This window comes from Leucopleurus acutus (assembly GCF_964270905.1).
Source record: "Leucopleurus acutus genome assembly, chromosome: 13".
NCBI classification, from domain to species: domain Eukaryota; kingdom Metazoa; phylum Chordata; class Mammalia; order Artiodactyla; family Delphinidae; genus Leucopleurus; species Leucopleurus acutus.
Genome location: NC_139155.1, coordinates 39,803,023 through 39,827,836, shown reverse-complemented (window position 1 = coordinate 39,827,836; position 24,814 = coordinate 39,803,023). Strand labels below are relative to the sequence as shown.

Here is a 24,814-nt window from a genome sequence, read left to right as displayed (position 1 = left end):
AGGATGCCGAGGAGCTGCCCCACGTCCCAGCCGCCCTCAGAGTTTATTTTTGTGAATCTCCCTTGAAACATGTGGGCTCTTTTTTCAAAGATTAATTTACTAAAAATATTTTTTAACAATTGAGATATAACTGATGTATAACACTGTATTAGTTTTAGGTGTACAGTGCAGTGATTTGATATATATGTATATTGCGAAATGATTCCTACAGGTTTAGTTAACACCCATCACCACACATAGTTACAAATTCTTTTTCTTGTGATGACAGCTTTCAGGACTTACTCTCTCAGCAACTTTCACATGCGCCGTGCAGTGTTGTTAACTATAGTCTCCATGCGGTACAGTACATCCCCAGGACTTATTTTTCTTAGAACTAGAAGTTTGTATCTTTTGACCACCTTCACGACCCCCATCCCTTGCCTCTGGCAGTCACCGATCTGCTCTCAGTGTCTATGAATTTTGAGTTGATTCCACATGTAGGTGAGATCATACAGTATTTGTCTTTGTCTGACTCATTTCTTAGCAGTTTTCATTATGACTTAGCATATTTCATTATGACTTAGCATAATGCCCTCGAGGTCCATCCACGTTGTCACAGATGGCAGGATTTCCTTTTTTATAGCTGAATAATAATATTTATAAATCACATATTTTTTATCCATTCATCCTTTGATGGATACTTAAGTTGTCTTCATTTCTTGGCTAGTGCAAATACTGTAATGAACATGGGGGTGCAGATATCTTTTCAAGACAGTGATTTCATTTCCTTCGGATAAATACCCAGAGGTAGAATTGCTGGATCAAAGTTCCAGCAATTCGTTCTATTTCACATTTTTTAAGGAACTTCCATACTGTTTTCCATAGCTCCTCACCAGCTTACATTCCCACCAGCAGTGCATGAGGATTCCCTTTTCTCCACATTCTCTCCACCTCCTGTTATGTGTCGTCTTTCTGATAATAGCTGTTCTAACAGGTGTGATATTAGATGCTCGCTATTAGATATTTGAGAGCTGATGTCATTGCGGTTTTGATTTACATTTTCCTAACAATTAGTGATGTTGAGTACCTTTTCACGTACCTGTTGGGCATTTGTGTGTCTTCTTTGGAAAAATGTCTGCTCATTTAAGAAATCAGATTGTTTGTTTTACATGTGAGCTCTTAACTTGGAGTTTGGTGTGAATTTGATATCTTTCACTTTTCTCAGGCCTATGTTTATAACCGAACTGGATAAGATTTAATTATCAGTAACATTTTATAAAATGTATTTAGTAAACCCACGATAGATCATGGCCCCTTAGAGCAAAATTCCAAGCTCATATTTTCATTTTACTATTAAGAAAGAGAGGTCCAAGTGTGGATCTGAAACTCCTTCCCAGGCAATCAGAGTAAAACTGGACGCTCCTAACACTGGTTCCATGTCATATATTAAACCCACAGGTGGATAAAATGGCCAGTCTTCACAACATCCACGTGCGAACCGGCTGCTTCTGTAACACTGGGGCCTGCCAGAGACACCTGGGGATAAGTGATGAGATGGTCAAGAAGCATCTTCAGGTTGGTACTGGATCGTGTGGTTCAAACGCTGGCCAGCAAACCCCAATGGCGGTGCCTCTAACTTCATTAGAGGCTGGTCGTGTGTCTGGGGTCAGGGCTGGATCTGCGAGCTCATTTCTCTGAGCCCACCCTGTGAATGTGTAAAGAAAAAGGGTCAACAAAAATAGAAAACACTTCAAGATACTATGTCTCTGGCAGTCATTTTTTAGTTTGAGGGCAAACATTTAGAGGCAGAAGAGGGTTTTTTGTTTTTTGTTTTTTGTTTTTCCAGAAGAGGGCTTTTAACAGGGTCAAGCAAATGTGAAAATGTGCTCGTACATGCAGAGGGCCCTTAGCTAGTTCAGTCCTGCCAGAGTGAAATGTCCAAGCAGGAGGTAGCTCATGTCTGGGTTGGGTGAGGAGAGGAACTCTTCTACGGGGCATTCAGCATTTCTCAGGTCCCCTCTCTTCCTGCCGCTCCTCTGGGCTGAGGTTTGTCACTTCAAGGTACAGCCTGTTTTGAACCATTTCATAGGAATGGTTTGAGTGGCAAAGAGCCCTTCTTTATATCAGAATAGTTTCTAACTTAAGTTTCTTTTGGTTGCCACTAAATATTGAATATATTAAATCCCAACCAATTGTGAACAATGTTTTATTTAAAAAAGGAGGGGGGAACTCCCCTGGTGGTCCAGTGGTAAAGAATCCACCTTACAATGCAGGGGACGCAGGTTCGATCCCTGGTCAGGATACTAAGATCTCACACGCTGCGGGGCAACTAAGCCCGCACGCCACAACTACTGAGCTCGTGCGCCTCAACTAGAGCACACGTGCTGCAAACTACAGAGCCCACGTGCTCAGGAGCCAACGCGCAACAACTAGAGAGAGAAAACCCGCATGCCACAATTAGAGAGAAGCCCACGCGCCACAATGAAAGATCCTGCATGCCTCAATGAAGATCCTGCGTGCCACAACTAAGGCCTGATGCAGCCAAAAAAACCCCAAAAAAGATAAATCTTAAAAAAAAAAAAAGAGAGAGAGAGAGAGAGAAGGGGGAATTCCCTGGCGGTCCAGTGGTTAAGACTCGGTGCTTCCACTGCACGGGGTGTGGGTTTGATGCCTGGTCGGGGAACTAAGATCCCTCACACCACATGGTGTGGTTAAAAGATAATAATAATAAAATAAAATAAATCGAAAGAGAGAGAAGGAGTCTTAGAACAGAAACGAATGCAGTTCCTGATGTAATATGGATCCTGTGGAATGCCGTGGCCTCATCTCCTTGGGTGACTGACTTGGGTTCAGCTCTGGGGGAGGTAGGCAGCTGGAGCAGCGACCAACACCAGGCTGCCAGGCTTGGAGAGGCTTGGGGACGTCTTGCCTTTCTTTCACCACCTCCCGACCGGGCACTCATGCTGCCTTTGGCTTTCATCCTGGCCTTGGGCCGGTTATTCATAGGGGCAGCACCTCTGTCTTGCCCTCTTGTCAAAGGGCAGCTGTCAGGGATGCAGACCTCCCTTTGGTTCTGAGAGAGGCTAAAAGGCATGGCCAGCAGGTGGTCCTGTCACTTAAGCCCTAGGTAGACCAAGGAGCTGACCCATCTGTGCTTCTGAAACTTTGGTCTGTCTTTTGATACCTCTGTGGGTGAGCACTGTGTGCGTGTTTCTGGTAAATGCTTTCCATGAATGATTTCTTTTAAACTTAAAAAAAACAAATTTATTTATTTATTTTTATTGAAGTATAGTCGATTTACAATGTTGTATCTTTTAGACTTTTTAGTGGCCCCCTGAGATTGGTATAGACCCCAATTCACAGTTGAGCAAAGAGTGACGTCCAGAGAGTGAGTCTCTGTGCTTCTGGAACTATGCCTCAGGCACACGGCTCCTGTTGCAATTCTTTTTTCCTGGGTTAAGTTTATATTATAAAATTAACAAAACTCGTTTTACAAAATGGTTTCCACTTTATCCATGAGGAATGAGTCACTCTGGCTGACTTATTTCTTTATTCTAGGCTGGTCATGTCTGCGGTGATGATGTGGACCTCATAGATGGGCAGCCGACGGGATCTGTGAGGATTTCATTTGGATACATGTCTACGCTTGAGGATGCCCAGGCCTTTCTCAGGTTCATCATAGCAACCCGACTGCGCCCGTCTCATGGCCAGCCTCTCCCTCTGGCCACGCCTGGGGAGGCTGGAGCCCTGTCAGCAGAGAGCGAAGCTCAGAAAGCCATGCCTGCCACCAGGGCCAGACGTAGTCCCTCACCTCAGGAAGATGCTTCCCCAGACTCCAGGGTTTGGGACAACTCACCCACCACCGTGGATGCTGTGCGTTTGTGCCCACCTCTGCTGGAGACCACCAGAACCCAGCAGACCCCTTCAGAGAAAGCTGCAGGCATCCTGGATGGGAGCCTTGGGTCACACATCGTCACCAACCTTTTCCTCTACCCAATCAAATCCTGTGCCGCATTTGAGGTAAGGGTTTTAGTGGCAGCTAAAGAGACTGCTTCTTTTTTGTTTACTTTATAATGTTGTTTGATAAAGCAAAGGAAAAAGTTCAGGAAGTGAAGGAAAGCATGCAGAAAATCAAAATCGTAGTAGCCACTCTCATTCTGCCTTTCTTGGTTCGGGCTGACTTTTGACCGTGGCTCTGCTTAGGGGGACCCCTGAGAGGATCCTTTTTCTGGGTGTGACCACCTAGTTACTGTTGATAGTTAAGGATGTAACTTTCACTGAATGTGTGTGTGCTGGCTCCCTGCTGAAGCATCGTACGTGCTTTGTTTCATTTGATCCTCAAAGCAATATTATGAGGTGCTGGGTAATATCATCCCCATTTTATAGATATGGAGCCTGGGGGCTACTGAGGTTAAGCACTTTGCCCAGGTCATGACCCCCTAATAAATGATAGAGCAAGGATTTGAATCCAGGTCTGCTGACTCCCTGGGTCCCTGCTCTCATGCGTCTGTTCCGCTCAGCTCTCCCCGTGAAGGTGAACTACATAATGTCTGTAAACATGCTGGCCTGGTAGTCACCGGAGCCGGGAGCTAGAGACCAAGTCCCAGGGACACACACAGATCATAGAAAGACAGCCTCATAGAAAGTTCCCAGCCTCCTGAGCCTCTGGGATGACAGGCTCCCTGGCTCCTGGTCGGACATACCATGGTCAAGGCTGTTTGTCACCTGCATTTCGGGCTGGTCACACAGGAGCCTGTCCTCCAATCTGAGACCTTAAATAAGTAAGTTCACCTCCACTCGAATGGAGGCGGGTGAGGAGTAACAGGACTCTATTTCACAGACGAGTCATGTCCCATAGAGGAGCCGCATTGCACAGATAGCGTAGCAGGAATCAGTGTTCCATTTTACAGACAAGGACACTGAAACTCAGCAGGTTTCCTTTTTTGCTAGAGGTCTTCTATCCATCTGCTCTTTCAGAAACTATACACTGAACACCTGCTACCTGCTGGGCCCTGGGCCTGCACTTGCTGTGCAGTGATGAGCAAAATGGAAATGGTTCCTTCTCTCAGGGTGTGAAGTATCTCAGAAGGGAAGCAGACACTTTATGACACACACACACATATCTATGTATCTATGTATCTATCATCTATCCATCCATCTCCATCATCAATCCATAGGCCATGATTTCGTACTAATACCTCCAATTCCAACCCAACACCATAACGTTTATTTAGCCGTCCCCCTTTCTGCACTTGTAAATCCTGTGAGAACCCTGGCTCCCACTGTCCTCAATGAATACTTATTTGCCCAACTCCTTCCATAACCCAAAGCCCAGCCGCACCAGCTGAAAGCTCACCCCTCACATGGCAACACAGACACACTGGCTGAAAACTTGGCCCAGACAAAGAAGAAGAAGGAGGGAGGAAGCCAGTAAACGATAGACATGTTCCAACAGATGGGTGCGAAGAACTGTGAAGGGTCTGAGAAACAGCCTGCCACAGTTTCATGGATGCTGACAGAAGACATGAGATTCCTGGGTCAGAGATAGAGGACTTACTCACAACCCAGCATGCAGCATGAGCTTCATGGTGTGTTGCTTCTCTTTGTGCCCCAGGTCCCAAGACAGGGTCCAGAGGGGCCCAGGTGGATGCCGCGCTCATGTTCAGAAACCTCTAACTCAGGAAACCTGACTCTTTCATAATAGGATGCCAGCCAACCTGTGTAGTCTTCGATCTGGGAGAAGCCATTACCTTTATAATATCGGACTGTGGGCAAACCTGCCCTCTGCTCCAGAGGGTTGTAGAGCTGTTCACTATACAAACATCCTTGAAAAGGTAGTCTGGATCAAAAGGACAATTAGTACTTCTGTTTGTTGAAACAGACATGCAGAAATGAGAAATCCATGGACAAATGCCTCCCAATAACAGACTGTCTTCTAAAAAGTTATTTGTAATTCAAAACATGTTCTCCTATAGAAATAACGATTTAATGGTGGTTTCTGGGCCTAGCGACAATTATATAGACTATAGTATTGCTGAACTTGAGTGCTGTACTAGCAGAAGCAGCCATAGTCTGTGGGGAGAGGTCTGATGCACAAGACAAGTGAAGGGCAGAGGTAAAGGGATTAACATCTGTGGATCATCTGATATATTTCAGTTGCTTTACATTTTATATTTTGTTTTAGGTTTCACTCAGTCCTAGGAGAAATGATAATAACGTCCATTTTACACATGACAAAGCCAAGGCTCAGGAAGGTTAGTTGTCCAAAGCTAATAACTAGCTGACGTGAGATTTCAGCCCAGGTTTGTCAATCCTCCAAGTACCCTCCCCACTCCCACCCCACTGCACCACGTTTCTGCGTCTTGGATACAGGGCTTACCTTGCTTGAGTTCAGTTTGCCTTGACACTGTTTCTTCTTGAGTTCTGCCCCTCCCCCTGGGGCCCGCAGCTCCTCTCCTTCACTTCCCCTGATGCCTCAGTCTTCCCTCAGGTCCTTCCCAGCAGAACCCTCCCCAAAGTGCCCCTAGATTAAAAATTGCTTTGCTTTCTTCATTACCCCCAATTGAAGTTTTCAGATTCCTTTGAGAAGTTGATCTGAGTGCTCAGAGGAAAATGACAGGATGAAATTGATTCACAATTAGTGTGCGAATGTTGGTCTCTTAATCGTAATACTATTTCAAAAGCATTGCTTCACCTACACCCTTCTTTAACAGACAGCTGGCTCCAGAAGAGCCCTCACGGGTGGAACTACTGCACCTGCCGCGCTGTAAGCAACTTGTGTAACTTGTGGACAAAACTCCTGCAAAGACCTGGTCCCATGTTATTGAAATTTCATTAGGTTTCCCCTAATGTTCTTTTTCTGTTCCAGATCCCATCCAGGACACCTTATGACATTTAGTCCTTGTGTCTCCCTAGGCTCCTCTGGGCTGTACCAGTCTCTCAGACTTTCCTTGTTTTTATAACCTTGATAGTTTTGAGGAGTATCCGTCAGGTATATTTTAGAATATCCATCAGTAGGGCTTCCCTGGTGGCGCAGTGGTTGAGAGTCCACCTGCTGATGCGGGGGACGCGGGTTCATGCCCCGGTCCGGGGAGATCCCACATGCCGCGGAGCGGCTGGGCCCGTGAGCCGTGGCTGCTGGGCCTGCGCATCCGGAGCCTGTGCTCCGCAACGGGAGAGGCCACAGCAGTGAGAGGCCAGCGTACCGAATAAAAAAAAAGAAAAGAATATCCATCAGTTTGGGTTTGTCTGATGTCTTTCTGAGGATTAGACTGGGGTTATGGTTTGTTTTGGAAGTAGGACCACAGAAGTAAAGGGCTATTCTCATCATATCATATTAGGGTACTGTCAGCATGACTTACCACTATTGACATGAACCTGGAGCACCCGGTATTTGCCAGGTTTCTTCACTGTAAAATTTCCCCTCCACTCTGTTCCCATACTGTTCTCTTTGGAAGCAAGTCACTAAGTGTAGCCCACACTTAAGGGGTAGGGAGTTATAGGGAGTTACGCTCCACCTTCTTGAGGAGGGAACACCTACATCAATTATTTGGGATTCTTCTGTATGAGGGATTTGACTTTTTCTATTTATTTATTTGGACTCATGGGTATTTATTTTATACTTTGGATTATAATTCAGTACTACATTATTATTATTATTACTACTCAGTATTTTCCAGTTTTGGCCATTGGGCATGCTTTCAGTTGACTCCTGCATCCCTTTGACATACCTCCATCAGTTTGTTTTTTGAGCACTTCCTTACTTTTCTAGCACTACAGGGTGCTCCTGGCTCATCTTGTATATTCCCTGACCCAGCCCTGGAATAAACCATTTCTCCAAAGAGTCCTGGTTCTTTTTATTGGAGAATGGTATTAAATGCAAGATCTGGGCACTGGGCATAATTTGTATTTTAATTTTGTAGAAATATGAAGAATTGAGGAAAACTTACACACTTAAAGTGGATCAACTCAGGGACCATTCCAGTGTAGCCACAATTTGTGCAATAAGTCTGTAGTACAAGGATATATGCCTGTTCAGGCATCCACCACTGTGGAAGGACACACAGAAAGCAGGTGCAGTGGAGGCCTGTGGGGAGGGGAGTGGGACACAGGCTGGGGCGGAGACCTACTTTTCAGATACACTCTTGTGCTCCCAGAATGTTGTACTGTGCACACGCATTACCTACTTAAAAAGCAGGTTGAAGTGGAGAAGGGTGCAAACTGATCTGGAGGGTGAATGGAAGGTATCTCAATCCCAAAGTCTCCTTTGCATTGTCTCCTTTGTTTTACTTCCTTCTCTTCATCCCTTTTTTCCTTCAGGAGTCTGTGCTGAATTTCTGAAGTCCTCTGCTTTAGCACAGCCACTGTGCAATAAATGCGAAGATGATTTTTGAGGAGCCCTGGCTTAAAATACATTGACCTTTTTGTTTAGGTGACCAGGTGGCCTCTAGGAAATCAAGGGCTGCTGTACGACCGGAGCTGGATGGTTGCGAATCACAACGGTGTTTGCCTGAGTCAGAAGCAGGAACCCCGGCTCTGCCTGATCCAGCCCTTCATTGACCTGCAGCGAAGGATCATGGTCATCAAAGCCCAAGGTCTGAAAACTGGGTTCAGTTTTACAAAGCAGCTGTCAAGAGTAGCTTTTTTTCTCATAGGAAAGTAAAGTCATGGCTTTTCCTTTACCAAATATTAAGATAATCCAAAAGGAAGTGAAATGATGTCTAGAAGAGACAACGGAAAGTTTGTTCCTTTTGCATTTTTGGAATTTCTTTGGGGGCAGATTTTTGGGAAGAGGTGAAGATCTGACGGTCCAATCAGAAAGTAAAGAGATATAGATATTGAAATTATATGTTGTCCTTTTACTTACATTCCTTTTAATTCCTTCACTCATCATATGTTCTGCAAGCTTTGATTCTTCCTTGTGGATTTTTTTTTTTTTTTTTTTTTTTTTGGCGGCACGGCTTGCGGGGTCTTAGTTCCCAGACCAGGATCGAACCTGGGTCCTCAGCGGTGAAGTGTGGAGTCCTAACCACTGGACTGCCAGGGAATTCCCCCTTGTGGATTTTTATTATGAACTAACACATATAAATTCATAGGCCATCTCTGTCCAGTGGACCCTTATATGATGATGGAAATGTTCAACATCTACATTGTCCAGTTTGGTAGCCACCAATCAGATGTGGCTACTGAGTGCATGAAATGTGACTAGCAGGACACTGGAACTACATTTTAATTTTATGTGATTCTAATTAATTTAAATTACCAAATGTGGCTAGTGGCTACAGTGTTGGACAGCACAAGTATAGAGAATACTATAATACGTACTTACAGCATCCAGTTTTAACAAACCTTCACATTTGGCCACATTTGCCTCAATTTCTCCTCCTCCTCTCCCTACTCCTTCCCACTTCTCTTACCTCCTACTACCCTCCTCCTTCCTCCCTTCTCTGCTACCTCTTCCTCCTCCTCCTTCTTTTAATACTTAAAAACATTACAGATATAGCTCAAATTCCCTATGTACTTCTCCTTGGTCTCATTCCTTCTCCTTCCACACCCCACCTACCATTTATAGAATATTCCAATTTCCCTCCTAACTTATAGCTGTACTTTTGTGATATATCCCATTTCCATATATTCAATGATTATGTTTCTTGGCTGTAGGTGTTCTATTCTGTTGAAGTGGTTTATTTTTTCTTGAACCAATAAGCCAATGTTAATGACTATAGAATGAATTTTGATATCTGGTAGGGCAGGTCCTCCTACCTCATGCTTCCAGATTGTCTTGGCTATTCTTGGCCTTTTGTTCCCTCTATGAATTTTAACACATGCACGGATTTGTGTAGTCACTCCCATCATCAAGGTACAAAACAGTTCCATCACCCCAGAAAACTCCCTCATGCTAACCCTTTATAGTCTCTCTTCTCCCCACCCTTAACACCTGGCAATCAGAGATCTGTTCTCTATCACTATAGTTTTATTTTTTTGCGAATGTTATATAAATAGAATATACAATATGTGACCTTCTGACATTGGCTTCTTTCACTCGGCATGATGCCTTTAAGTCCCATCTAAGTTACTGCATGAATCGGTAGTTTATTCTTTTTTTATTGTTGCGTAGTATTCCATTGTATGGATATACTAGGGTGTGTTCATCCATTCATCTGTTAAAGGACATTTGGATTGTTTCCAGTTTTGAGCAGTTATGAATAGAGCTGCTCTAAACATTCATGTGCAGGTTTTTGGTTGATCACAAGTTTTCATTTCTCTAGAATAAATACTAGGCGTTGATTGCTGAGTCATATGGTAAGGATATGTTTACCTTTGAAAGCAACTGCCAAACCATTTTCTAGAATGACTGAATCGTTTTTCATTCCCGCCAGCAATGTATGAGAGTTCCAGTTGTTCCACATTCTGTCAGCTTTTGGTATTGTCGGTATTTTTTGTTTTATTTATTTTAATAGGTGTGTAATGGCATCTCATCATGTTTGTTTGTTTTTTTTTTGGCCATACCATGTGTCTTGCGGGATCTCAGTTCCTTGACCAGGGATTGAACCCAGGCCACAACAGTCAAAGCCTGGAATCCTAACTACTAGGCCACCAGGGAACTCCAATTTCGTCGTGATTTTAATTTTCATTTCCCTACTGGCTAATGATGTTAAGCATCTTTTTATGTCCTTACCTGTTCTCTTTATATTCATTTTGACCCATGGATTACAGAAGTGTGTTAATTTCTATATATTTGGAGATGTTTCTGTTTTCATTCAGCTATTGATTTTCAGTTTAATTCCATTAAACTCTCCAAAAGAGAGAACATACTTTATAGATTTTAAATTAAAATTTGTTAGGGTTTGGTTTATGACCAAGGATATGATTTATTGCCATGAGTGTTCCATATACACTTGAAAAGAATGTGTATCCTGTTGTTGGGTGGAGTGTTCTATAGATGTCAGTTCTATACCAGTTGGTTGATGGTATTGCTGTTTTTCTCTGTACTTGCTGAATTTTTATGTACTCGCTACCAGTTCTGTTGCTTACTGAAAGAAGAGTGTTGAAGTCCCCAACTGTAATTGTGGGTTTGTCTATTTTCCCCTTAGTTCTCTTAGTTTTTGCTTCACTTAGTATTATTATGTCTCCTTGGTGAATTGTTCCCTAAGTAATGCTCCTCTTTATGCATGGTCATTTTCTTTGTTTCAAAATGTGAAGTGTGAAATTCTTTGTCTAATATGAATATAGCCATTCAGCTCTCTTGTGGTTAGTGTTTGTATGGTGTATCATTTTCCACCTTTATATTTATTTCTTCTAGCTTTATCGATATTTATGTAACATCCCATAAAATGTATTCATTTAAAGTGTACCATTCAATGATATGTTTGGTATATTCACAAGGTTGTACAACCATCACCACAATCAATTTTAGAATATTTGCATCACCCTCAAAGAGAAACCCCATACACATTAGCAGTCACTCCCCATTCCCAGCCTTATCCCCGGCTTCTGGCAGCCACTAATCTACTATCTGTTTCTATGGAGTTGCCTATTCTGGATGTTTCATATAAATGGCAACAATATATGACTGGCTTCTTTCACTTAGTATAATGTTTTTAAGGGTCATCCATATTGTTGAATAAGATTCCATTGTATAGATATACCATATTTTTTTATCCATTCATCAGTTGATGGATATTTGGATTGTTTCCATTTGTGGTTATTATGAATAACGCTGCTGTGAACATTTATGTATAAATTTTTGTGTGGACATGTTTTCAATTCTGTTGGATATATACCTAGGAATGGAATTGCTGGGTCATATGGTAACTCTGTGTTTAGCATTTCCAAAGTGACTCCATCACCATTTTACATTCCCACCAGCAACATATGAAGTTTCCAATTTCTCCACATCTTCCCCAACACTTGTTATTTTCTGTTTTTTTTTTTTTTTTTTGCGTTAGGCGGGCCTCTCACCGTTGGGGCCTCTCCCACTGCGGAGCACAGGCTCCGGACGCACAGGCTCAGCGGCCATGGCCCACAGGCCCAGCTGCTCCGCGGCACATGGGATCTTCCCGGACCGGGCAGGAACCCACGTCCTCTGCATCGGCAGGCGGACTCTCAAGCACTGCGCCACCAGGGAAGCCCTGTTGTTCTTTTTTTTAATAGCCATCCTAATGGGTGTGTAGCAGTACCTCACATGGTTTTGATTTGCATTTCCCTAATGACTAATGATATTGACCATCTTTTTATGTGTTTATTGTCCATGTGTGTATCTTCTTCAGAAAAATATCTATTTAAATTCTTTGCTTACTTATTTTTAAATTATTGAGTTGTAAGAATTCTTTATATATTTGAATATAAGTCACTTTTTAGATCAGATTTGCAAATATTTTCTCCCATTGTGTAGACTTCCTTTTCATTTTCTTTATGACTCCATTTTACATTTAATCTGCCTATATCATATTTAAAGTGAGTTTCTTGTATCCAGCATACAGTTGGCTCATGCTTTTTATCCATTCTGACATTCTCTATTATTTTCATTGGGATTTTGATTGCAAAATTACATATTTTGTAATCATATTTTGATTGTAATATTATAAATTAATTTCAGGAGAATTTATATCATATAATATTGAGTCCTCTATATATAAATAGTATCTCTCTCCATGAAGATTTCTTTACTCCAAAATTTTAATAATAATTTATTAAAATAATTTTAATACTATTTTCCAGAAAATTTTTGCACACTTTTTGTTATATAATTGTTTATTTGAGTATTTTGAGCACTATCTTTTTTTTCTATTAAATATTTTAACTGGTTATTTTTGTAGTATAGAAACACTGTTGTAGTATAGAAACACTGTTGACTTTTGTATATCAGTGTTTTACCCAGTACTTTTTCTGAATTCCTGTTAGTTTTATTAGTTGATCTGAAGATTTTCTCGCATGTTCTATATAAATAGGCATATCATCTTCTAATAATGACGGTTTCATATCTTCCTTTTCAATTTTTATTCACTCCCTCTTTTTTCTTCTTTTCTTATTGCATGGAGCAGTGATGGGAAATATCCTTTTTTATTACTGACTTGAATAAAATTCTTCTAAAATTTCAAAAATAAGAGTTGTATTTACTGTACATTTTTAATAGATTTGTTTTACCAGGCTAAAGTAGTTTTTTTAAATTTAGCCAAAAGTTTTATCATGACTAATAGTTCTTACTAAATGCTCTTTCTGCATCTGTTGGTTATATTTTTTCCCTATAGTCTATTAGTGTGATATCTTAACATTAGTCGATTGTCTAGTACTGAACTATCCTTGCATTCTTGGAGAAAAGAAAAAAACTATTTGGCAATGATTTTTTGATACATTGATGGATTTAGTTTGCTAATATTTTATTGGTATTTTTGTACCTTTTCTTATTAGTGAGATTGAGAAGTTATCTTCTTTAAAAAAATTTTTTTTATTGAAGTATAGTTGATTTACAATGTTGTTAGTTTCTGGTATAAGCAAAATGATTCAGTTATAAATATATATATATATATATATATAGTATATATGTATAGTATATATATGTATATACATTTTCAGATTCTTTTCCATTATAGTTTATTACAAGATACTGAATATAGTTTCCCATGCTATGCAATAGGACCTTGTTGTTTATGTATTTTGTATATAATTGTTTGTATCTGCTAATCTCAAACTCCTAATTTATCCCCCCCTTTAACCATAAGTTTGTTTTCTATGTCTGTGAGTCTGTTTCTGTTTTGTAAATAAGTTCATTTGTATCATTATTTAGATTCCACACATAAGTGATATTGTATGATATTTGTCTTTCTCTGTCTGACTTACTTCACTTAGTATGATAATCTCTAGGTCCATCCATGTTGCTGCAAATAGCATTATATCATTCTTTTTAGGGCTGAGTAATATTCCATTGCATATATATACCACATCTTCTTTATCCACTCATCTGTTGATGAACATTTAGATTGTTTCCATGTCTTGGCTATTGTAAATAGTGCTGCAGTGAATGTTGGAGTGCATGTATCTTTTTGAATTATTGTTTTTTCTGGATATATTCCTAGGAGTGGGATTGCTGGATCATATGGTAATTCTATTTTTAGTTTTTTAAGGAACCTCCATAGTGGCTGCACCAGTTTATATTCCCATCAACAGTGGAGGAGGTTTCCCTTTCCTCCACACCCTCTCCAGCATTTGTTATTTATATATATTTTTAGTGATAGCCATTCTGACTGGTGTGAGGTGGTACCTCTTTGTAGTTTTGAGTTGCAATTCTCTAATAATTAATTGCTGTTGAGCATCTTTTCATGCACCTATTGTTGATCTGTGTGTCTTCTCTAGAGAAATGTCTATTTAGGTCTTCTGCCCATTTTTTGACTGAGTTGTTTGCTTTTTTGTTATTGAGCTATATGAGCTGTTTGTATATTTTGGAAATTAAGCCCTATTGGTCACATCATTTGCAAATATTTTCTCCCAGTCTGTAGGTAGTTGTTTCATTTTGTTTATGGTTTCCTTTGCTGTGCAAAAGCTTGTAAGTTTGATGAGGTCCCATTTGTTTATTTTTGCTTTTATTTCTATTGCCTTGGGAGACTGACTTATGAAAACATTGGTATGATTTATGTCAGAGAATGTTTTGCCTATGTTCTCTTCTAGGAGTTTTATGGTGTCATGTCTTATGCTTAAGTCTTTAAGCCATTTTGAGTTTATTTTTGTGTATGGTGTGAGGGTGTGTTCTAACATCATTGATTTATATGTGGCTGTCCAGCTTTCCCAACACCACTTGCTGAAGAGACTGTTTTTCTCCATTGTATATTCTTGCCTCCTTTGTTGAAGTTTAATTGACTGTAGGTGTGTGGGTTTATTTCTGGGCTGTTTATTCTGTTCCATTGATCCATATGTCTGTTTTTGTGTCAATGCTGTGCTGTTTTGATTACTGTAGCTTTGTAGTATTGTCTGAAGTCTGGGAGGGTTATGTCTCCAGCTTTGTTCTTTTATTTAAAAATTAATTAATTAATTAATTAATTAATTTATGGCTGTGTTGGGTCTTTGTTGCTGTGCACAGGCTTTTCTCTAGTCGTAGCAAGCAGAGGCTACTCTTTGTTGCAGTGTGTGGACCTCTCATTGCGGTGGCTTCTCTTGTTGTGGATCACAGGCTCTAGGTGTGCGGGCTTCAGTAGTTGTGACATGTGGGCTCAGTAATTGTGACTCACAGGCTCCAGAGTGCAGGCTCAGCAGCTGTGGCACATGGGCTCAGTTGCTCTGTGGCATGTGGCATCTTCCCGGACCAAGGATCAAACCCATGTCCCCTGCATTGGCAATGGGATTCCTAACCACTGCATCACAAGGGAAGTCCCTCCAGCTTTGTTCTTTTTCCTCAGGATTTCTTTGGCAATTCTGGGTCTTTTGTGGTTCCATATAAATTTTAGGATTATTTGTTCTAGTTTTGTGAAAAATGTCATGGGTAATTTGATAGGGATTGTATTACATATTTGGATTACTTTGGGTAGTATGGCCATTTTAACAATATTAATTCTTCCAATTCAAGAGCATGGGATATCTTTCCATTTCTTTGAATTGAGATGTTACCCTCTTCTATTATACTTTTCTTGTTTACGTTTGTATACCCAGGATATTAACATACAAAAAGAGTTGAATGGGTTACTCTTCTTTCTATTCTCTGAAGCGTAAAAATGTGTGTCATGACTAAATAGGATTTATCCCAGAATATAAGGAATAAGAGAGGGTGAAAACAAATACCCGAATATCTTCCACTCCAAATCAGCAGCACTTTGTGAGGTGGTGTGGTATATCAGATGTTCTGCTCACTTGTAGGGACTTCCAGCACTGTGGGTGGAGGAAGGGCATCCTTTTCAGGACACGTATGGTAGGACAAACTTTTGGCCCTAAATAATAAACATTAAAACAAGGCATTATAATTGTTTTATGTAAATGACTTGTCACTCCAAAAGATTTCAGGTATCTTGAGTCCAGAGGTTGGAATCTTTTATTTCTCTGTGTCTCTGAGCTGTACAAGCACAGGGCTTAGTATATCCGGAATGAACTCAATCCCCATGAACTTTTTTTTTTTTTTTTTTTTCAGCCTGAAACAAGCCTTCATTTATTGACTACTTACAGTACAGTGATTCCGTATCTTAGCTGGTAATCAAAGATGGTTATGTATTAAGTGAGAGAAGACATAATCTCTCTTCCAGATACCACCTCTCAGAAATCTGGGCTAATTAAACTTTAAGAACTAGAACTGCATCTCCTGGTAACCACGTGACAGTCGTCACCCTGAGAACAGGAACAAGGCAAAGAAAACATACAGGACTTTGATTCTCCTACACAGGTACACATAAAGTTAGTTTATTAATGACTACATTTTGAAGCCAGCCATTTTGATCCAATATTTAAATAACAAGCTGTTTAATATTAAAGCAGAAAGTACTGCCACAATGTGACAGAAATACAGCTTTATCCATAATCCTTTCACACGATTATACATTAAATGCTATTTTTAGTTAAGCAAGGCACCCCTACTTGTTCTAAAATATGGGATGTGCTACCCCACTGAAAAAGCAAATGAGACTCAGATTTTTTCCTATCTAGAGCTGGTTTAAATTCAAGTGAAGCCATTAATGTCCTTACCAGTCAGGACTGTTATGACATGTCACTTCACAGTATTGAGACTAACACACACCTTAAGGTCTACCCCAAAACCAAAAACAGGTGGGGGGGCAGGGGTCAGACAACTTTTACATTAAGACTATAATTGCCTCCTTAATTATACAGGCACCAATGTTAAATGCCTTCAGCACAAGGCTTAGAAAGGCAAAACATTTCTAAAGACATAAAACTGCCAAACTGTTGTCATTTACACTCACTAACCTGTGGTATTTGTTTTTTGTTTTGATTTTTTTAAAATTCCTACCCCTATCTAAGTAACCAAATACACCTAAAATTAAAATAACTCTGCCAAACCATAATGGTTCAAAGGTCTGAAACCTTTCCTTGCTTTGGTGAGTATTTGGTTAAAATAATCAGTATTTCATTCCATAAAAAGTTTCACATCAGAGCTCTTAATTCACAGGCAAAAAACAAAACCTCAAACAGATCATTTTTAAAATGGGAGAAAGATTTTAAAGGACAGCGCTGAATAAAAATATGTAGTCTTTACACTGGGTCACAAATCGTCTATGAAAACTGTTTAATCATATAAAATAAAGACCAGATTTTTTAATCAGATCCTGGACAGTTTAAACAAAAAAGTAAATCTGTGGTTTATTTCATAATCCCAAACTGAATCTTTCCTTTTTCTTTCTAAACAGTCCACTATGGAATTTTTCTTATAAGCAATTAACCCCAAACCCCCAAATGGTTTCTCTAGCAGTTGCTGCTAAAAACCTGGAACTTTAGATCCCATGTCCAAGAAAGATGTGCAAATGAAATGCTTCTTGCTTCATCCTTATTTTCTGGAATCCCTGGAAGTCTTATTTTCCTTTCGGACATGAATTCAGGAACAATTCAATATATCTATGGTGAACATGGGACCGATCCTTGAGCATAGCTGCAACAGCGTCCTCGTGGGTTTCGAAGTGCACATCAGCTTCTCCAGTGGCCTTCCCACTGGAACTGTATTCCATGGTGATTCTAACAGGCTTCAGTGGAGCAAAAAAATTTATAATGTCTTGGGCATTGGCTTGGAAAGGCAATCCTCTCATGTGGACAAAATGTAGTGAAGACGTAGTTCCAAAATCAACAGCCTCTGGAATCTTTTCTGACATCTCCTTAGGCAATTCTATTTCCTTCTCACTTTCAAAAGCCGTCATGGGTCGGATATCCTCAGTTACTTCATGTTCTTCAAAGACCATTTCTGGCTCAGTTATATACTTAGCAGTGGGAGAAGATGCCGTTTTCTTTCCCTTATGAGAACCAACATGTGTTCGAACTTCATTCCTTCTGCTTGGAAATATCTCTATATATTGGTTGCCAATTTCTTCCCTGTGTTTCAAAAGGGCTTGGTTGGCCATTTCTGGTTCTTCAAACTGCACATAGGCTTCTCCTGTTTTTCTTCTCCCTCTATAATCCATGACAAAAGTAATGTCTACTATGTTCAGTCCTGCGAAGAAGTCTATAATGTCTTTCTCATCGCAACTATAAGGAAGTCCTCTCAAACGAACCACACCATCATTTACCACAGGTGTAGATTTGACATGCAGGCTCTTCATTAAGGCATCCACATCTTCATTGTTTATCTCATATACTTCCACATACCGCTGCCCCATGTACATGCGGTGTTTTTCTAAGGCTTTTTGCACATCCTGCTCTGACTCCATTTCAATTAAGGCATCACCCCTTCGTTTCCCATCTCTATTTAAGAGGAAGTGGATTCCATTCTCACCATTGCGAATTCTGCAGTCTGAGAAAAAGCTAAGCACATCTTCTACAGTGCACGACCACGGTAATCCTTGAGCTCGAATGAGATAAACGTCATCCACTTCCTCTCCTAACTTGGACGGAGGCAATTCATATTCAGGGAGAGGTGGAAGGTCTTCCAGGTAGGTAGTTTTGGACTCCTGGCTGTAACCGCGCGCCAGGCCCACCGCCGCCGCCAATCCCCATGAACTTTGTTGGGGGCAGCCCTTGAGCTCAATCCATATGGGGACCCCAGATTAGGTTGCCTGTTTAGCAAGAGGCCTGCGATGACCTTTATAAGCCAGCTGAGGACCATATTTATGATTATATATGTTTTGTGCAGAGTCTTGGGTAAGGGTAGAAAGAGGCTGAGTGCAGGCCTCCTGCTGGCAGCCCAGGGGTGCATTTCCACTGTGCATTTGTACACGTGCTGTCCCCCTGCTGTGGTTACTTCCTCATAACCAATGTTCCAGGACTCACTTTACTGTTCTCCCCTGTGGGTGCACACCTGGTGCAATCCCATCCTTCCATAAACAGCCTTTTTTTTTTTTTTTTTTTTTGTGGTACATGGGCCTCTCACTGCTGTGGCCTCTCCCGCCGTGGAGCACAGTCTCCAGATGCACAGGCCCAGCGGCCACGGCTCACGGGCCCAGCCGCTCCGCGGCATGTGGGATCTACCCGGACCGGGGCACGAACCAGCGTCCCCTGCATCGGCAGGCAGACCCCCAACCACTGCGCCACCAGGGAAGCCCCATGAATGCCTTTTGACACAACAGCATCTCTAATCACTCAGCACAGCACTCTCCAAACTTCTGGAGCTTTCTGGATGAGGCCTCTTCTGGCCTTCCCCACACAGGGACAGGAGTGTGGAACTGGTCATGCTTGTGTAAGACATGGACAAGCAGGGGACAGAGCTGATGAAATACCTCTTACGCATATTGTTACTTCTCTGTCTTTGTTGAGGTGAAAGGCTTGTCGTGCTTGGCATGGGTCTGGGTAGCAGTCATGATCTGACGCTCGTGAGTAGGAATGGATGTACCCGTTGCTGTGCTGTGTGTGATGAAGCAGGACCAGCATGAGCAGGGATACAGGTGTGCTTGCCGTGTGCTTGCTGGGGGCAGGTTGGGTCATGCCGGTGAGCAGTGTGACTGGCGGCAATGCTGAGAGGGTGCAGGGCACAGGTGGGCCACACAGGAGGAGTCGACAGAGTAGGAGCCGCCACAAATTCCGCTCAGGTGTCTTGGCTTCATGCAGTTCCCTATATTTTTAATGACTCACGAAGGATGAGAAGGAGTGCAGAGTGGCAGAGGCCCTCAGCCGTTCCAGCCTTTAGCAAAGGTCTTTCACCCATCAGTGGCCATGGATCAGTTTCCTCTAGTTTCTTCCACATATTTTATTCTAAATCTATTGAAACAATGAATACCACTTTAGCTGAGTACTGGGTATATGAGTGTTTATTATTCTTCAGACCACTATGTATATATGTTAAACACTCCTTTGTATGTACGATGTATGTAACAATTTTTTAGAAAAGAATGGCTTCCCAACCCCACTGACATAATAACAGTTTTTTGGGTTTTTTTTTTCTTGGTGATAATGATGATTGATGCAGGAATCCAATTTGATGCTGATTCCTAGGGGCTACTGAGAATTGACACTATGCTGACATCCTTACAGAGTGAGCCTTCATGTCTGCCTGCCTATTTCTAGAGGATCTAAGGTAGCCTAGTGAGCAATGACGTCAGGATGTGGAGTCATGCAGAGGTAGAGAAAGCATTCAGAGGAATTTGTAGTGTTCCAGGGACTGTGGATGTGACTGCCCCAGTGCAGAGCCTTCCATGACAACGCTGCTCAGTGCACATGCTGTTGGTGGTACCGATAATGAGGAAGAGAATCTCTGTGTTGTAAAGAGATTTCCAAGACTCAGCCACTTGCTTGATTCAGCCAATTTCCAGGGTCATTCAAATTCTTGTATATTTCAGGATAATGGACTTTTTTTTGGACATACTTGTTTTTTTTCCATGATGATAAATTTGTCTCTAACCTTTATTCAATAGGGATGGAGCCTATAGCGGTGCCACTTGAGGAGAACAGCAAACCGGCTCAGATTTGCCAAAGCAAGGTCTGTGCGGACAGGTGAGGCTGCAGCAGGTGACATTCGCAGGTCTAGCTGCAGGGCGGCTCAGAGTGGGGAAGAGAGCAATGCCCTGTGCCATCGGTCCTCGGCTGCATCCTCTGTCCAGTCTGCTGCCGCTTCCCCCTCGCACACTCCACTCCAACCACACTGGCTCCTAGCTCTTCTTCACACCTACTAAGCATGCTTCCTCCTTAGGACTTTGTACTTGCTGGTCCCTCTGCCTGGAATGCTCTTTCCCTGTTTATACCCCCGCAGGGTTCACTTCCTCACCTCATCGGGTCTCTGCTGAAAAGCCTCCTTCTCAGAAGGCCCACCTGACCTCCCCTAGGAGCCAGCCCCTCCCTCTCCACTTGCTCTGCTGAATTCTTCTCCTTCTCATTAATCTTTTCCCCAGCATATACCTTCAGTCCCTCCTGCTAGAATGCCGACCCCGAGAGAGCAGGACTGTCTGTGTTGCTTCCTGTAGACCCTGGAACAGTGTGGTGTGGAGGGAGGTGAGGTGAGGCAGGGGACAGTTTGGAGGAGGCATGGTGGAGCTCAGAGGGGTGGCCGCAGGGGAGTGGTGAGTCAAGGGACCCGATTCACAGCTTGAAAAAATTGGCTGGTGGGTGTAGAAAAGTTGGAAGATGGTAAAGGTGCAAGTGGGAAGGCCAGCTGAGCATCTGTGTTAGTAACACAGGTGAGATGAGATGGAGGCTTGGATCAGGGTCAGAGAGAAAATCAGGTGGGCATCAGATATGATATATTCTGGAGGTAGAATAACCTGAACTCGCTGATGAATTGGATGTGGAAGCTGAGGGGAGTGTCAAGATGTCCCTCAGGTTGTAGAACTTTCAAGTGATAGTTCAACAATTATATTCCATATAGTTGTGGATTATTACCTAATCTGAGTTATTGATGGTAAATCATCTGCTGAATTCTAGGAAACATAGAAAATGAGGTTGAGTGTTATAGGATTTCATTTTATTTCTCGATCGTAAATATTTACAAATCAATTTATTGAATACATCAAATTTCTGCATCCCTTTTAACCTAAATCTAATTTCAACCTGAAAACATGTGGAATACAAATTTTCTGACTGTGGGCCCCTATCTGATGGGTTCTCAGCGCATCTAATACCCCAACTAGTTTACCCCCCAAATACTAAAATGGTTAACTCTTAACAGTTCAGTAGGGATTTATATATAGTAGAAGTCTTTTAAAATGCTAATTGCCTATTAGTTAACACAATAAAGTAGTTGGTGGGTATGTTTGTGCTCAGTAGTTGGTGATATGCATAGTACTGAGTCAGAGTACATTTCCTTCTGCACTGCAAACAAGTAAGTCATGAAATGATATGTCAAATACTCAAGCTACATCCAAATTGGACTCAAGTTGTTAGTGCCCCAGGTCACGCTGGGATGATGAAGGGCTACATGCTCAGGAAAGGTGGGAAGGTGATAGCGTGAAGATTGTGCTCTATACAATTGAGCATCATGGGCCCTGGCCCATCCTGGAGCCCAAGGGGTGAGCACACTCTGCGTCCCCTTGTTAGTTCTTGTGCAGATTTAAACACTCATCATAGCACATTTTCAATTAGGGCAATGAATTTGGGGTAAACATTTCTGCATGTCACTATAGCAAATCTTCTCATAGAGAGAAATATAGCCATCTAGGGGTACCTGCAATTATTTATCAGGCTCTTCCCTGGTTGTAGATTTCATTTAGCTGCATCTGAGAGGAATGGCATTTTCTGGTTAATAAAGCTTTTCGATAGCTAGAGGTCAGGCTTCTCATACTCAGAACCACAAGTACTCGATATAATGAAAAATGGACTTAGGTGCATCTCTCAAAGCACCAGAGAGAATGTCTACAAAGCAAGGTTTCATTCTTCCCTTTCCTTTCTAGATCCTAAAGGCAGCTATTTTTCCCAGTAAAAATTAAGGATAAGTTTTCAATAATATCTATCTTGTAATCCCAATGTAAGTTATTAGCAATTTTGCATGATTAGTTCTGGAGATGTGTAGATTATAATTTTTAAAAAATTTAAAATTCTATTTAAAAATTCTAGAAGTTTGAAGAGTTCTAAAAAACCAGATCAAAAAATGTACTTATATCGGTGACTTATGGCCATAGTGTTCTTTTCAGAAACCAAACACGTCAGTTCCTACAGCATGGCCCTGAGAGAAGATATTCCAGTCAGGCCTCTAGTAAAAAAACCAGGACACGGGTCTGGGTTCCGGAGCTTCTTAAAGCAAAATAATGCTCTGGAAGCTCTTAAATTCCAAGCTTTGTGGTTCTCAGTGGCTGTAAGTAATATAAACAAAGTCTTTCAAGAGAAATTTCTAAAGCTTTTAATTTGATCTGAAAGCTTTGCATGAGCTCCAGATCCCAGGCCTTCCCGTGCCTTGGAAATCTCATTGCGACTTCCTAAGCACACTTGTCACTGTAGATTTCTGTCTTGTTGGGGGCTTCATGTTTTTATATTATATATTATATTATATTAATTATATAATATTATATTACATAACTTTTTGCTATTTCAGTTATTTAAAGGAATACTACATAACATCTTTCCTTTTTTTTTTTTTTTTCTGCCAGGGTAAATACTTATGACTGTGGAGAAAAAATTTCAAGCTGGTTGTCAAAGTTTTTTGGCCGTCCGTATCATTTGATCAGACAAAGTTCAGACTTTCAAAGAAATGCAAGGAAGAAACGAGGCAAAGGTATCACATTTCGGATTGCTTCTTAGGGGACAGGCACTTGGGTTTAACCCTTGAAGACATGAAAATCAGCCCACAAAATGGATTGACAGGGCAACGTGCTCATGAACAGAAAGTAGGGGGGGTCAGCCTCTGGCAGAAAGGTGCTGTGGTGTCCCCCAGGTCAGCAGGACCCATGTGTGGTCTCCAGGATGAGCCCGAGGAGGCCGAGGGGGGGCTTGCAGCCTCTGCTCAAGCTCTCTGCCTCAGTCTTGCATGTTTAGAAGCACAATTAAGTTTTGTTAAAGAAAGACATTGGTAGCCTGCTGTATACTAAGAAAATCTGGACTTCTAGTCTTGGTCCTGACACCAAGTAGTTGTTGAGACCTTGGCAAATCCTTGAACCCATTGGTGTTGAACTTCTGTAGAACTCGACGGCAGAACATTGTGACGGCATGTCATCTACTTAGATTTAAGGGTTTTGACAGTTTTTCCCGCCATAAGCTGTTGTGAGCATAAAATGAGACAGCAGAGAAGAAAGTACTTTGAGCTAACAGTACCATATAGGAAGAGAGAGTTTTCAGGTGTCTGCTCAAATGTCACCTTCTCGGGGGAGTCTTGCCTGGCTGCCCTCCTTAGAACCAGGGCCCCTACCTGAACCTCCAGCTCATTCCCTGTTTTATTTTTCTCTATGGCACTTTTCACATCCTATAGGCCATGCATTTGACTCAGTTATCCTGTTTATGTTCTGTCTTCCCTCTGTTAGATCATAAGCTCTGTGACGGAGGGGTTTTTCTCTGCTTTGTTCAGGGCTTAGAACAGACCTGGCACATAGTAGTTGCTCAGTAAGTACCAGATGAATAAATGAATGGACTGGAGAGTTGCCACATTACTGGTTTGTGCAGGAATGACCTGGCTTAGTCACTAGCTCCCTGGGAGACTGGCTTGTAGATCTACACCTGGAGTGAGTCATGGAGGGCTTCAGGGAAGAGGTGAGTTTGGAGCTGCGTCTTAACAGGAGAGTAGAAGTGTTCCAGGCAGAGAAAGGCAAGAAGATTACTGAGGAGCAGCATGGCAGAGCTTGGCATTTCATGGGTTCAGAGAAGGGTTTAGGAGGGTCAGACATGGGTAGGGGAGTGATGGGGCAGAGCTAGGGAGAAGAGATGAATGTGCTGCTGAGGAGTAAGTAAGCACTGTCTTCAGGTTGAAGAACTGAAGAATTCTACCCTGGGGAGTTTCATGATGCAGCTTGCGTTAGAAAGACACCCCTGGTGAGGTGTGGAGGCTGCAAGGGAGAGGGAAATGAAGGAAGCAAAGAGGCCAGGTAGGAGGCGGCAGTGACTGTCCTAGTGGGAGATGGGACCTGGGTAGGCAAAGGTGGGAGCAGAATGAATCTGTTGGCTGCTCGATACAGAATCAGGAGTGTCAGCTTGTGAATATTATACTTCAAGGATGCCATTTACGGTGGAGAGGTCTCTGATGGTCTAGGTCTAGGCCTTTGAACATTTTTGTGTTGGTACACCTTAGAAGAAATTTTTTAAAGCTACACTACCTCTTTACGTTGTCATCTAAATTAAAAAAAAAAAAGTT

The 24,814-nt window shown here is 41.8% G+C and overlaps 2 protein-coding genes across 6 annotated transcripts in view; one reads left to right on the top strand and one right to left on the bottom strand.

The window, feature by feature from the left end:
* The window catches only part of MOCOS (molybdenum cofactor sulfurase), a 61,648-nt gene that overhangs the window by 19,987 nt on the left and 16,847 nt on the right, over positions 1–24,814 (top strand). For 4 of the 5 annotated variants that reach the window (XR_014326691.1, XM_082853105.1, XM_082853104.1 and 1 more), the window contains 5 exons: positions 1,438–1,554; positions 3,538–3,999; positions 8,411–8,573; positions 20,463–20,541; positions 23,124–23,248. Coding sequence is in view for 4 of the 5 variants with exons in the window: in XM_082853105.1 (XP_082709231.1) it covers positions 1,438–1,554; positions 3,538–3,999; positions 8,411–8,573; positions 20,463–20,541; positions 23,124–23,248 (946 nt within the window). In the remaining variant the exon portion in view is untranslated. Of the gene's footprint in view, positions 1–1,437; positions 1,555–3,537; positions 4,000–8,410; positions 8,574–20,462; positions 20,542–23,123; positions 23,266–24,814 lie in introns of those variants that run through there. The other variant, XM_082853107.1, reaches the window with a different exon arrangement.
* LOC309970585 (G-rich sequence factor 1-like) lies at positions 16,109–19,536 on the bottom strand (the record flags this gene model as incomplete). The annotated part of the gene is made up of 2 exons (XM_082853048.1): positions 16,109–18,638; positions 19,339–19,536. 2 exons carry the CDS (start codon positions 19,534–19,536, stop codon positions 17,481–17,483), a joined length of 1,356 nt encoding a protein of 451 aa, XP_082709174.1. The 3' UTR covers positions 16,109–17,480.